The sequence below is a fragment of the Urocampus carinirostris genome, chromosome 10 (genome assembly GCF_059441175.1).
Source record: "Urocampus carinirostris isolate Australia breed hairy pipefish chromosome 10, RoL_Ucar_1.0, whole genome shotgun sequence".
Taxonomy (NCBI): domain Eukaryota; kingdom Metazoa; phylum Chordata; class Actinopteri; order Syngnathiformes; family Syngnathidae; genus Urocampus; species Urocampus carinirostris.
In genome coordinates, this window is record NC_142358.1 from 35,999,955 (window position 1) to 36,015,649 (window position 15,695).

Consider the following 15,695-nt stretch of genomic DNA (forward strand, 5'->3'; position numbering starts at 1 on the left):
GAAAGAAAGGTAGGAAAAAAGTAAACAGAGAACAAAAAGAAAAAAGTAACAGCTCGGAAACTCAATGAGATTTTTTTTAAAGGAATTTATAAAAAAGTAGAAAAAATAAGAAAACGTTTGTGTTGCATTCAAATAACTTCCAATTATATCAAGTGAATCTTGTTGCCAACATTGTACTTCCACTAAATTTTTTTATTAAGTACAGTTCTGTATCTTACAACAAATAAGCCCTCAAAAATGTGAATATTATGCGACAAAATATATCAGGAAATAAAAAGAAATGGATATCTTGTGAAAGAATTGTAAGAACAAACGACGTTTGTAGGCCGTACAACCTTTGCAATAGTACATGAGTCAATTCATTCAAAAGAGAAAAATCATTTTGCATTGCCGGAAACTCAGCAGAATGTAACTTGATGTCAAATTTTGGACATGTTTGATATTGATTTAGTTGCCACACTTGGGGTTGCTGTTGCTCACTGTCGTTTCAAGCGTTGCTCACCGACTTTGTGTGAACGCTCAGACCCGTGGAAAATTACAGGGAACATTGCTACCCACCTATGTATCCACCTAACAAACCATCCAACTACATACACCGATTGTATTTTTATTCTATACTTTCGCAAAGGGCCCCCAGAAACCCTCTGTAGCAAATCGGGTTAAATTGTCTTCCATGATTTTGTTTACCTTCCTCGGGGGTGCGCAGCAACACCATGAGGCTGTCGTGTCCTTGCAACTCGTTGAAGTAAGGCCTTATCTTCACTTCGTATTCAGCGTTGCGCAGCAAATCCTCCAGGACAGCGCTGTGCTCCGACTCTGCCTCTACATCCTGGACCAGCCAGGAGCTGCCGACGGTGCGGTAGAACACGCGGTAACCCTGCACGTAACGGGACTGGCGGGCCACCTGGAGAGAGTCGGGAAGAATTCCGGTGATCCGATTATGGAAACGCCTCAGGGAGGATAAGCATTTTTTGGGGGGGGGAAGGCAGACTCACGGTCCAAGAAATCTTGGCGCTGGTGGGAGACAGAACGACGGGCTTTGAAAGGTAAACCGAAACCTCGCCGAGCTCCCGCTGCACCTGTCGGTGGTCCACGCCCATTTCTGGAGGGCTCCCATCTGGAACACACATACTAATGAGTACACGATTATGGAGGATTTGCAAAGAAAAAAGAGACAGTGAACTTCAGATGACATCCAACTGTACTTTGCAGAGAAAAGCAGGATGTTGAACTGAAGATGGAGTCAGTTGATGATGAGAAGTGCTACCAGCAAAATAATCTGTACCCCAAAATGTGTTAAGGAAGATTGAGACGTGGGTGAAAGGGAATTTTCACAAAGGAGAAAAGTGTATTTTGGATAAGAATGTTACATACTACATTTTTTTTAGATTCTAGTAAATATAATGTCAATATTATATGGATTAAGGGGTCATAAAACTTTTCAAACTTAGTGCTACTTTTTTTGTGACTGATTAGTACAAAAACAGTACTTTTTATGTTAAATATAAGTCTATTGGAATAATTATTTTATATGCATTTATGAAAATACAACTTATCATGGTATTACTATTGTAAAGCACCTTATTTTGTCATGATTATCTAAGTGGAGCCACCTGGGTTAATCATCTGGCGCGCTTCCTGATTGGTTTATGTTCCCTTTTTAAGCACGCTACGCCGAGACCTCTTCGTCTGAGGATTACTTTTGTACCCCGTATGACTCTCCTGACTACCTGTGCCTTCGTGGCCTGTTTACCTGATTCTGCCTGCCTCCGATCCGACCCGCTTCCGTCCCACGCTACGATCTTCTCTCCAGTCCCGGTAAACTCGACCTGCTTCCGTCCCACGCTACGATTGGCTACGTGTTCCGAAGTTGTCTTCACGGCTTTGCTGCTGACGTCCGACGGTCATCGCGTCTCCCGCTAACCCTGTACGCTCCCCCAAATAAAGACTTGTAACGAACGCTCTGGGGTCTCCTGCTCTGTTCTGGTCCTCCTGACATATTTGTTTCAGGTGGCTCGCTTTGCAATCGATGAAACGACGGCGTCCCCCTTTGGACAGTTCACCATGTACCATAATGAAATCTGGTATCATGAAGTTTTGAATGTAATTAGAACATCCAAGGCTATGTTTGATAAAATAATGTTCCCACTGTACGTAATTATGTTGATTAGAGGGAGATTCTCAAGTACAGCAAATAATAGAAATTTCTCAATTCTTTGGATTTCTAACTGGTTTAGCAAGCTCAAGCACCGTCATCTGATCCTGGTGGTCTCAGTATTTGAGAACATGCCTGAAGAGGCCTGGTCTGATCAGGCATCCCTGGTCCATATAAAAAGAGGAGCTGATCGATAGCTCATCTTCTTTTCATCTGCATTGCATGACTGTCCCGTCAAGCGGTCGTGCGGCCTTGAGCTACTTGGACCACACATTAGATAGATAGATAGATAGATAGATAGATAGATACTTTATTCATCCCCGAAGGGAAATTCACTTTTATGATCATCTGGAGCACGAGACCAAATCTCTTCGCAGCAACAAGTAAGAGGACGGTTTCAGATCTATCACCATGTTGGCTGGTTTTTGTGCTAGTAACTTCCAGACTCTCAGCGGTCAAAAACTCCCATAATCTCCGGTGCCTTCCCTTCCCTTTTTTTCCTATCATTATTCATCTGTGTTAATAAATTGTCCTGGTTCATTGAATCCATTTTCTTGGGATTAGTAATTCATATTAGAACTCAAAGAACTCAAAGTTATCACGTAATTTCTTTTTTTATCAGTGCAGGACATTCTAGCATCCTTCAGAGAAAAAAAGATTTATAATGGAGCACAAGTAACACCTAAAGTCAAATTATTTTACGGATTGCAGTGAAGAATAATTTGTTTCAATCCTAACATTTTTCAAAATTAAAGCTAGAAAAATCCCAACACTATGCTTTTTTAGGTTATTACCGGGTTGTAACAATTAGAAGTAGGATTTAAATAGAGTCATTTAGTCCCTCAATCATCAAGACGGTTAGAAATCAAATTTCCTATAAAATCACAATTACCCATCACTGGCGAGCTTTTTTCAGAACAAGCCCACCGGCTTCTCAGGTGCTCTTAGGGGCACCACATATAGGTGACTCCTGTATTATTATTTTTTTTACACTAGAAAAATGTAGGTATAATTTTCTCTTTGTATTAGAGAGAAAAAAATCTTCATATAATGTTCTTATGAAAACAAATACATACTTTAAGTTACTCAAATCATACATAAGAATACATTAAAATAAAATAAACAATCTAAAAATAGAAAATAAAAATTATGCTCCATTGGCAAATATTTTTGTTATCTTATAATCTCTATAGTTTGTATTTAATTTATCTTTTTGACAAGAAAAACTATCTGCAAATGATCACGATCATGAATAACAAAAACAACGATTATTTTTCTTTTTTTAGTCTCTTTCAAATGAGAATATGCAGACATGGGACCAAGTCACACATGTGCAAGTCTCAAGTAAGTCTCAAGTCTTCACCTTCAAGTCCCAAGTAAGTCCCAAGTATTTTTTTCTTGGGCAAGTCAAGTCACAAGTCAAGTCCCGAGTCTTAGATTGCCAAGTCCAAGTCAAGTCACAAGTCATAAAAACAGCGACTCGAGTCGACTCGAGTCCAAGTCACTAAGTCTCAAGTCCCCATGTCTGAGAATATGTATTAGAAATTCTTAAAAATAGGTGCTTTGGGGTAAAGATGTTTGATGGCCAATAATAAACATTTATTTTTAATAAATTGGCTCATTTTAAGCAATGTGATTGCTTGAATTTAGAAAACTAGCTATGAAAGATAACAAGTTAAAAATATTGGTACAAAAGAGGAAAAATACTTAAAATGAGTCAAACATGCTCTGCTAGTTGGGAATTAATTTTACAATGGAACACTGGAAAAAAATGATCCAAAATATCTGCCATTTGAGACAATTTCAAGTATACACTTTACTCAAAGTGAAAACATAGTTAAGAAAAACGAGTTAAAATATTTAAAATGATTATAATGAGTTGAAAATCTGCTTATGTGGATTTATTTTGCGGTGTGTCATTGTAGAAAGAATTGATGGTTTGTTAACTTCCGTCTCGATTACTGTAAAGTCCTACCCTCCAATCTCTTTATGTCTAGCATACAAATGTTTGTAGCAGGTACAAAATTCTGCATTGAGTTTTTAACTAGGACAAGAAAGTGTGATCACATTACCGCGAATTTAGCTAACCTGCACTGGCTCCCTGTTAGCCTAAAATGTGATTTTAAGGTTCTGTTTGTCACATACAAAATGTTGCGTGGGCTTACCCACTCTTATCACTTTGATTTAATGTCCCTCTATGTTTCTTCTCAGAGCTTTCACTCTGAAAATGTTGGTATACTAGTGATTCCAAGAGCCAAGAAGAAATCCGCGGGTTCAAGAGCTTTCATGAGACATTTTGGGATTATGGACGATACAAACAAAGTTAACCTGACTTGGCTTGGTGGAAAAATGTAAGAAAAGTTAACTTGGAGCACATTGGTGAAAATATGGTGGAAAAAAATCATGTCAAAAAGTATCTTAGTTAGAAGGTGAAATAGAGTCACTTTTTTTGTTCTCACCCTGCGTCCTGACCGGCTCGGAGATGGGGCTTGGGTCACTCAGGCCATAAGAGTTGAGGGCTCTGACGATAAAGAGGTACACGGTGTTGGGCAATAGCCCTACTACCGTGTGGCGCTCGTGCCTCACCCGGTCGGCCACCGTCTGCCACGTGCTGCCCACCGATTGGCTGCGGGCGATAATCCATCAGAAAAAACTCATTCAGCCAAACAAACCAGTAAATATGCTGATAGGAAAAAACAAATGTCCTGTTGTATCCCACTACCTACCTACACCACCATACCACTACCTAGCTACCTACCTACTTCCCTACCTACCTACAGAACCTACTAACCTCACCATACCACTGCCTGCCTGCCTGCTTACCTACCTAACTAACTCAGTAACTAACTAACCACCCCCCTACCTACCTACCTACCAACCCACTGTAACTACCTACCAAACCCACCATCCCATGACCAACCTAGTTACTTGCCCAACCCATTGGGTTGATTGCAGGTAACAATCAAACAAAACACCTCACCCAAACGAACTAGTGAATTGTATGACAGAAAATAACAAATGTCCTGTTGGAGACAATACTTACCTACCTAGCTACCTAACCAATATATAGCTAGCTGGCTGCCTACCTACAGTAGGGCGGCAGTAGCTCAGGAGGTAGAGCGCTCATCTTGGGATCAAGGGATCCCAGTTCGAACCCCGGCTTGTCCGTGTTACATGTCGAAGTGTCCTTGGGTAAGACACTGAACCCCTAATACCCCCAATAAGCAGGTTAGCGTCTTACATGGCTGCAATACAAGGCCGCTATTGGGAAATGTGAAGCACACTGTAAAGCGCTTTGGGAAGTCATTGACTGGAAAAGCGCAGATCATTTCATTTCATTTCAGTACCTACAATGGCTGCATTTGTGTGTAAGTGTGTGTGTGTGAATGGGTAAGTGTGAAGCACATTGTAAAGCGCTTTGGGAGGTTTTCATTGACTTGAAAAAGCGCTATATAAATGCAGACCATTTACCATTTTGAGTAGATGTCATATAGTGGGTAAAATGGGTCAAAAAACACATTTTATTCTACACCGTAAAGTGAAACCATTGTAAGGCAGTGGCGCCCAGTTCACATTGTTTCACTCCCTTATCACAACATCTGCTGATAAGAAGGTAATCCCGATAGATTGATAAGCGTGATGAAAGTCACAGCAATGACATTTTCAATCCCCACGCGAAGACGGTAAATATAAAAGTCCTTTTCATTACAAATAAGGCCGTTAAACTGGACTTATCAATGGTAAATGTCGCTGGATTTTGTAATCAACAGTATAAAAAATAATTGTTACTTTTGTCCGTACGAATTTACTCTAGAATATGAGAGAATAATTACATTTTGTGTCTGTTTTGTCACGGTTGCCCATTACCCTCAATTGGCCCCGCCCGTTTGGCGGCTTGTTGCCTGATTAGCTTCCCTCCTATTTAAACTCAGTGCTCTCACTCACCCTTCATTAGTCCGTCATTGAACCTCTGCACCCGCAAGATGTGTGTTTTGACTCTGTCCGGTATCCTGCTTTTGTATCCTGTCCGGTATCGATCGGTTTGATATCTGACTCCAGTCTCCAGTGTCTGGTATCGATCCCGTCTATCTCGTCGAGTTTGATATCTGACTTCAGTCTCCAGTGTCTGGTATCGATCCCGTCTGTCTCGTCCTGTCTGATATCTGACTCCTGTCTCCAGTATCGGGTATCGATCCCGTCTATCTCGTCCTGTTTGATATCTTACTCCAGTGTCTGGTATCGATCCCGTCTGCCTCGTCCTGTCTGATATCTGACTCCAGTCTCCAGTGTCTGGTATCGATCCCGTCGGTCTCTTCCTGTACGATACCTTGCGCCAGTATCCGGTATTGATCCCGTCTGTCTCGTCCTGTCTGATATCTGACTCCAGTATCCGGTATCTATCCCGTCTGTCTCAGCCTGTCTGATATGTGACTGCGGTCTCCAGTATCTGGTATCAATCCTGTCTGTCCCGTCCTGTCCGGCATTGACCCAATCTGTCCGGTATCTCCTCGTGTATCTGGTATCGATCCTGCCTGTCCCGTGCGGTCCGGTCTCGACCCCGTCTGTCCAGTATCTGCTCGTGTATCTTGTATCGATCTCGTCGGTCTTTGGCTTCCTGTTTTTCCACGCCGGACTTCTGTCTTTTTTATTCTGCCCAGACGAATCACTGGCGTTTGTGTTCACACTCATGACTGCCGCATTCCCGTAAAATAAAGCTTGTGTGAAAACATTACGCATCTGGGTCCTCCTCCTGTTCTGGATCTGACACGTACACTAGTTCACACAGTTTTATTAGAACAGTTCGACTGGATTTTTTTGAGGGGGGTGGATTTATTGTATGAATAAAATTGCATACATTTGACATATTAATTGTGTATGTATTAATATATGTATTAAAAAGGTACACTGTATAAATTACATAAATTACAGAAACCATGAGTGGGTAACAGTACTTTGTTTTTCAGTACTAAGTTACCTTTACAAAAAAAAGAGAAATGGGGTCCAAAAATGTATTTTCCGAGAAAGGGGCAGGATATTTCCTTCTTAAGTTGCACTTATGTTACAGGTCTGAAAGAAGTAGGGAAAAAAGGAAGATGGTTGCACTTTTTGCAGGGGTACTGCCAGACTGTACTTGCCCAATACACACAGTAAATGGTGCCCCTACGACCCATGTCGTTCAGGGATCCGTAAACTGTGAATGTTTAAATGTGATTATCTTAGACTTGTTAAAAAAAAACCCTCAACAACTAATTGTTTATTTTTATGCTGTGTGGAATGCCTCTAAAATTCGATCTGCTAAGCCAGTGGAACTGTTTGGATCTAGACTTAAAACATACTTTTATTCTAAGAAAGACTTAGGGCGAGGGTTAGGGTTAGGGTTAGGGTTAGGGTCATACTGAAAAGGGAATGACCTCATGTGCGGTCTCTTCTCCAGGTTTCTTCATTGTCCCCATGCTAAGGTTTTGAGTTTTTCCTTGCCCCCATGTAGGCTTTAGATCAGGGGATGGTGTAATCATAGTCTGTAGTTTGCAATAGTCTGTGGTCTGTGCAGCCCTTTGAGACTTCTTGTGATTAAGGGCTATACAAAAAACATGAATTGACTTGACTTGACAAAACAGCCAGTTTTTGTTGTTACAGAAAAGTAATAAATAAATAAATGAAAAGATCATATTGTTAGGTCTAAAGCAACCATTTACATGTGGGAGAGCTAATAAAATCGTATGAGGAAATTCAGGCAAAGACTTTTCGAGTTTTCTAGACAACTGCAGTTGGGAAAGGGTCCTTTTGTCTTGCCGGCCGCACCCCTTCTGAAACCCTTCCCCCACTGGCTGTATTTTATTGAAGTCACAACGGGTTGGACAAAGGAGAAAAGAAACGCCCTCTGCCCCTCCCCCCTGGGACAGTTTCAACACTTTTAAGCAAAGAAACGGGATACAATCTGATTAGAAATACACTCCTTTGACCAAATACTTTTAAGTCTACTTTACACATATTCACTTTAAAAAAATGGTAACGAAAAATGACAATTGCATAGTGTATCATAGAAATATACAATTTTGATAAAAAAAATAATAGACTCTCATGTACTTTTACCCTTACCTATTTTTTCTTAAAACTGCACACGAAAGGGAGAATCAAAAATCTGATAACCATGGACAAGGAGTTTGCAATTATAAAGAAATGTAAAAATTGTTATCCTCACTATGGAATATGACAGTAACTATTTATTAGGAATAAAGAAGCGCTTAAAGCAATGTCGAAGGTCATAACAATACCTGCAAGAGGAAGATTCAAAATCTAATTTAATCTGCCTTCCCACTAACGCCAGCTCAAGTCACGTCACACCAAAGGTAACAAAAAATTAATTTGTCCTTTACAAGTATATTTGTTTTTAATCATTAATCATATACATGCACATATACAATATGTATATACAATTTTATGGTTTCTACCTAGATTACCAGAGGTTTTGAGCACATCAACTAATTACCATAGGTTTCTATACCCCGCTTTAGAGCAATCTTACGGTAAAATCCCTACAGGGAGTGCAGAATTATTAGGCAAATGAGTATTTTGACCACATCATCCTCTTTATGCATGTTGTCTTACTCCAAGCTGTATAGGCTCGAAAGCCTACTACCAATTAAGCATATCAGGTGATGTGCATCTCTGTAATGAGAAGGGGTGTGGTCTAATGACATCAACACCCTATATCAGGTGTGCATAATTATTAGGCAACTTCCTTTCCTTTGGCAAAATGGGTCAGAAGAGGGACTTGACAGGCTCTGGAAAGTCAAAAATAGTGAGATATCTTGCAGAGGGATGCAGCACTCTTAAAATTGCCAAGCTTCTGAAGCGTGATCATCGAACAATCAAGCGTTACATTCAAAATAGTCAACAGGGTCGCAAGAAGCGTGTAGAAAAACCAAGGCGCAAAATAACTGCCCGTGAACTGAGAAAAGTCAAGCGTACAGCTGCCAAGATGCCACTTGCCACCAGTTTTGCCATATTTCAGAGCTGCAACATCACTGGAGTGCCCAAAAGCACAAGGTGTGCAATACTCAGAGACATGCCCAAGGTAAGAAAGGCTGAAAAACGACCACCACTGAACAAGACACACAAGCTGAAACGTCAAGACTGGGCCAAGAAAAATCTCAAGACGGATTTTTCTAAGGTTTTATGGACTGATGAAATGAGAGTGAGTCTTGATGGGCCAGATGGATGGGCCCGTGGCTGGATCGGTAAAGGGCAGAGAGCTCCAGTCCGCCTCAGACGCCAGCAAGGTGGAGGTGGGGTACTGGTATGGGCTGGTATCATCAAAGATGAGCTTGTGGGGCCTTTTCGGGTTGAGGATGGACTCAAGCTCAACTCCCAGTCCTACTGCCAGTTTCTGGAAGACACCTTCTTCAAGCAGTGGTACAGGAAGAAGTCTGCATTCTTCAAGAAAAGCATGATTTTCATGCAGGACAACGCTCCATCACACGCATCCAAGTACTCCACAGCGTGGCTGGCAAGAAAGGGTCTAAAAGAAGAAAAACTAATGACATGGCCTCCTTGTTCACCTGATCTGAACCCCATAGAGAACCTGTGGTCCCTCATCAAATGTGAGATTTACAAGGAGGGAAAACAGTACACCTCTCTGAACAGTGTCTGGGAGGCTGTGGTTGCTGCTGCACGCAATGTTGATCGTGAACAGATCAAAGCACTGACAGAATCCATGGATGGCAGGCTTTTGAGTGTCCTTGCAAAGAAAGGTGGCTATATTGGTCACTGATTTGTTTTTGTTTTGTTTTTGAATGTCAGAAATGTATATTTGTGAATGTTGAGCTGTTATATTGGTGTCCCTGATGAAAATAAATAATTGAAATGGGTATACATTTGTTTTTTGTTAAGTTGCCTAATAATTATGCACAGTAATAGTCACCTGCACACACAGATATCCTCCTAAAATAGCTAAAACTAAAAAAGCCCCACTCCAACTTCCAAAATATTCAGCTTTGATATTAATGAGACTTTTGGGTTCATTAAGAACATGGTTGTTGTTCAATAATAAAATGAATCCTCAAAAATACAACTTGCCTAATAATTCTGCAATCCCTGTATTTTAGAAGGGATTAAGGTTGTAATCTAAAAGACTGGGTGGCAAAAACTGAAAAACCACTGCAGAAACTTTTTGGGAGTTTCGAGTTACAGAATACCAGAAGTACCTGAAGGCCTCGAGGACATAGGAGGTGACAGCAGCTCCTCCCTCATGCGGGTTGGACTGCCACGTGAGGGTGACGCTATCTCTGGTAACATCGGTCACCACGGGCTTTTGCGGAGGGCCCGGAAGCTGAATGAAGTCAGAAATCCGGGACGAGGACGAGACGGGGCCGTCTGTGGAAGTCGGTGACAAGTGAGGAATTTTAGATATATTAAATCAATTTTAACTGTGTCATTGGGAAGCAATGTACCTCTGACCGTCAGCATCCCGCTCCAGCTGGACTCCCCGGTTGGACTGGAAGCCACGCAAGTATAGATGCCGGAGTCTGAATCCTGTTGGGCCCAAGTTGAGATTTAAGGACATCAGTCTTCCGCAGAGGACAAAAAATTGGAAGATATGAAATTGCTGAGTAGGGAGTTCAAGTTCATTCAAACAATTTCACGGGTCGTAAGCCGTAAGGGCTCATTTACCATCTGAATTTGCCGTCTGAACCAACTCCTCGAGTTTTATAGGATTCTTTTGTTAAATACAACAAGAAAAAACAATCTCCATTTGCAGATATGTATGCTCGAAGGATTATATTTTCTGTTTTTATTCATTTTGTCATAATAATTTTACGTTTCCCTTTCTCAATAACTCATGGTCTATGATTTACAGATCCCTTAACCGCCTGAGTCGTCGGGGCCCCACTGAGTACGCAATTTTGGACAGCTTTCTCCACTGCTGATAGTTCTTAGTCTGTTTTTGAGTCATGGCAAAGTTGGGACCAGTCCATTCCTTGATGTTGTCGGGACAGGTTTTTTCTGGGTATTCTTCTTCTCCTTCCCCGTTTGGACTGTGCCTTGGAAAAGGTGTCATGATTGCTGGTTCGGGGCACCTGCGAATGTCCCGTTGGCGCCAACAGCCCTGGTCGCTGATTGGTTCCCTGACCCTTTTTAAACCCCCGGCTTCCAAGAGAAAGCTGTCAGACCGTCATGCGAACCTACGCTTTCAGCTAGGCAAGCTCTGTACCTTCCGACAATCTCCTGCCCTGTTTTCTCCTGCCTGATACCCATTGCCGACCTGTTTCTGGACCCGTTTCTGCCCTGCTCTTACGTCCCGGCCATCGACCTGTTTTGCCCTGTTGCCTGCCTGACACCTGTTGCCGATCTTTTTTCTGGACTCGTTACCGCCCTTGCTTCCTTGTTCCGGCAATCGACCAGTTTTCCCGCTGCCTACGACAATCCTCGCTCGACACGGAAGTGCCACTTCCGCGTTCCTGCCATCAGCTACCCGTGACCGACAATCATCGGATCGTGGAAGCAAGCAACTGCTCTCTTTCTCAATAAAACTGAGTAAAAACGAACGTTATTGGGTCCTGTCTCTGGCTTGTGACAAAAGGAGCTTTGCTGTTCCTGATGATCTTATGACATGACCATACCACTGACGTTTCGTCCGCGTACAGTTTACAACAGTACTTCATAGGGTCCAATGTTGGTGGTGCGCACCGTTTAGTTTGTAACGGGTGCTATGGAGCTGATGCCGAGAAGTTTTCTGTTGCATGCAATCTTCATGCCCTGCATTTTCTCTTCCGGTTTTGCTGTGAGAGTCCATGTCTCAAAAGCTTAGAAGAGTCTGATCTTTGATTTCACTGCTGTTTTGTGGCTGTGGATTTCACTAACATGGCTATGATTTCTGGTTATGACCCCTCTTGCGATATGAAAGCTCCAAGATATTTAAATTTTGTGACATTTTCAAGGTATTAAAGGTGATAGCTTGGGTTTTTTTGGTCAATACGACCTTGGTCTGAAATTTTGCTCCAATGTACCATTGATCATTACCACACTGTTGGCATTGGCATACAGCTGTTCAATGGTCTTAACTAGTTTCTGGCCCATGTGGTACTTCTGCATGGCAGCCCACAAAATGGCTTGCCATACGCCTTTTTGACATCCACAAAGACGTGATAGAGGTTTCTCCGGTGTTGACACTCCTAGCATAGGATGCGCAGATTAAAAATCTGTTCTGTGGTGCTCCATCCATCCCTGAAACCTCCTTGTTCTTTGCCTAGTATGTAGTTAGCCAGTGGTTTCAGTCTGTTGAGTAAGATGTTTATGATAACCTCTTTTGCATGGCTGATAAGACTGATGGTTCTGTAGTTGGAGCATAGTTGTAGGTTTCCTTTCTTTGTTAGCATAATTACTAGCAACTTTGTCTATTCAGATGGCCACTGTCCTGTGTTCCAGATCCATATGATAATCTTTGTAAAGTTGCCTATAGTTATTTCACCATCACTTTGTATGAGTTCTGACGGGATGTCATTTCCTGGCAACTTTACCTTCTTTCCAAGTAAATTGTTGCTAATCTGTCAAAAATAATTAGCCACTAGGGGAATGCTGATATTTTTCTTCAAAATGCATTTATTAAACCGTTTTTTGTCACGAACCAGGACAGGAAACAGGAATGGAGAACCCTATCGCGTAACGTACTTTATTAGGGAGAGGAGGAATGCGCGCACACTCGATCCGGGGATCGATGGTCGTGGAAGTGGATTGAAATCCAAAGTTGTCAAAATCAAACAGATCAAGCCAAAAATAAAACAGGATCAAACACAAGCAAATTCACACAACTAAGCATTTCACACAGAGTTTAACAGGAGTCTTGCAGACGCTCTGACCACTAACGGCTCAAAGGACCGCGTTTAAGTACTCCCAGTGAGCAATCTGTCAACGCGTTTCAGCCGGTGTCCATGGGCGGAGCCAACTGGGCGCCGTGGCAACCGTGACAGTTTTTACACTTTTGTAAGAGCACTGAAATTCTTGATCAAGTTCAAGTATTTGGCCTGTGGAGGAATGGCCACCACCAGGGTGTACTTGCCCAAGACACACCATAGGAAATAGCACCCTTATGACCCGTGTGGTCTAGGGATCTAACCAGCCAACTGTATGTATATCAGGATATAATCCTACAGAATTAAAACATAGCCAGGGGCAATGTTCCCTCTAATTTTCCAGGGGTCTGAGCGTTCACACAAAGTCGGTGAGCAACACTTGAAACGACAGTGAGCAACCATAATACCAAGTGTGGCAAGATAATTAATTATCAAACATGTCCAAAACTTGACATCAAGTTACATTTTGCTGAGTTTCCGGCAATGCAAAATTATTTTTCTCTTTTGAATGAATTGACTCATGTACTATTGCAAAGGTGCCCCGCGACTGGCTGGCAACCAGTTCAGGGTGTCCCCTGCCCACTGCCCGATGATTGCTCGGATGGGCTCCAGCACCCCCGCGACCCTACTGAGGATAAGCGGTGCAGCTGATAAGATGAGATGAGATGAGATGAGACTATTGCAAAGGTTGTACGGCCTACAAACGTCGTTTGTTCTTACAATTCTTTCACAAGATATCCATTTCTTTTTATTTCCTGATATATTTTGTTGCATAATATTAAAATTTTTGGGGGCTTATTTAGTCGGTTGTAAGATACAGAACTTAATCACATTTGAAGTACAATCTTGGCAACAAGATTCACTTGATATAATTGGAAATCATTTGAATGCAACACAAACTTTTTATTTTTTCCGAGCTGTTCCTTTTTTTCTTTTTGTTCTCTATTTACTTTTTTCCTACATTTCTTTCTTTTCTTTTTTTCTGGCTTTTTTCTAAATTTTTCCTTCTTTTTTTCTCTTCCTTTTGTTTCTTTTTTTTCTCAGCTTTTCACTACTTTTTCATTTTGGTATTTTTTTCTTTTTTGTTCTATCCCCCCTTCTTTTAAGTCATTGTGTGCATAGTTTTACATAATATTTGGTCATGTTGGGATTAAAGAAGCAAAAACAACCTGAAGAGCCGTTTAGGACCCGAAAGAGCCGGTTCCTTTTAGTGAGCCAAGCCGAAGAAGCCGGTTCTCGACCAACTCTACTAACTTTACTCAACTTCGTTCTACTCTGACTCGACTTTAAAATACCGCATTTAGGACACAACGTCAGAGGAACCGGTGTATTTTTAACTTCATGCACTGTAACTTTGACTCAAGTCGTTTCTTAATTAGTAATTCTGAGCCCTCATTTTTGTGCGCTGGCTAGATTTTCTCGTGCGCTGAGAATGTGCAGGCAGTGCGCAATTGCTTAGAGGGAACACTGGCCAGGGGTATATTTCAAGTTTCCAGATGGGACAAAGTCCACCGCAATGGATAAAAAGAAAAAATATCGGATTAGTTTGTCTGTCAACCTCAAATCATATTCTGCAGCAGTTGCCTTCTAGACCACCGCCCCGCCCCGCCCCCTTTGCCGCAAAGACCCAGAGACCTCATGAGATCATGCTCCGCAATGTCGACCTTGGCGACGAGAGAGCAGGTGAGCATCTTTAGATGACTTCAGCTTCTCACTGAAATATTGATGACGCCATGTCAGTGCAACTGCAGGCTAAATATTTTTAGTCCCTTACACGTCATCTTCACTTCTACTGGTTTTTTTTTTCTCGCTCCCATGACACCCCCCCACTCAACGCTACACTAATGCATCTCTTCTGTTCCATTGAGCACACAACCACGGCAGATCAACCCCAGCCAACTCTCTCTGTGGTGCAGCGGAGCAAACCTCAATGAAAGTTTGCAAGAGCAGCCAAATAAGCAGGCCTTTTAATTAGATCCCGGTTAGATGATTAATCTGCTATCTCCAGTCAATTAAGAAGAAAGCACGCCGCCTCTCCAACCTCCAGGTGGGGTTATGAAACCGATAGCGCCGGCTCCTCCATCAAAGTCGAGTGCATTAGCATTTGCAAACAGGAGGCTTCATTAACATTACAATTATACAGCGCCTGAGCACGTAATTGCAACGGGGAGAGATATGTGCCGCCTCGGAGACACAGCTCTTTGAAAGTGACTTCGAATGCTACAAACCTAAATGGAATACAGTGGAACCTCGGTTTTCGAACGCCTCCCAGTTCGGACGAATCGGTGTTCGACCAAAAATTTCGAGAAATTCTTGCTTCGCTGTTCGGTCAAAAAATCAGAGTTCGAACGCCGGTACGCTAGGGTGCGATGCTGAGCGGCGTACGGGTGTTTTAGCCCCTAATTCTGCCTCAGAAGAAGGTCGGTCCAAGCAGGACAGGTGAAAAAAGACAATTTGTTAGCAACTATTGCCTTTAAGAAAGACATAATAGCTAAATATGAAAGAGGTGTACGAATTTCCGATCTTGCTAGTGAATACAGCATGGCTAAATCTACTATCGGTACGATAGTAAAGAATAAGGAGCCTGTGAAATCGAGTGATGCGGCTAAGGAAGTTAGCGCTATAAGCAAGCAACTGACGCAAGTTTTGGAAGAGGTTGAAAAACTTTTGATGATTTTCCTCTCCAC

At 42.0% G+C, this 15,695-nt stretch overlaps 1 protein-coding gene across 3 annotated transcripts in view; it reads right to left on the reverse strand.

The window, feature by feature from the left end:
- The window catches only part of LOC148358841 (roundabout homolog 2), a 199,556-nt gene that overhangs the window by 58,331 nt on the left and 125,530 nt on the right, over positions 1-15,695 (reverse strand). For all 3 annotated transcript variants that reach the window (XM_088345220.1, XM_088345219.1, XM_088345218.1), the window contains exons 9-13: positions 10,609-10,690; positions 10,363-10,531; positions 4,615-4,781; positions 996-1,117; positions 688-904 (exon numbers count right to left, since the gene is read on the reverse strand). In XM_088345220.1, the coding sequence (XP_088201346.1) occupies positions 688-904; positions 996-1,117; positions 4,615-4,781; positions 10,363-10,531; positions 10,609-10,690 (757 nt within the window). The remainder of the gene's footprint in view (positions 1-687; positions 905-995; positions 1,118-4,614; positions 4,782-10,362; positions 10,532-10,608; positions 10,691-15,695) is intronic.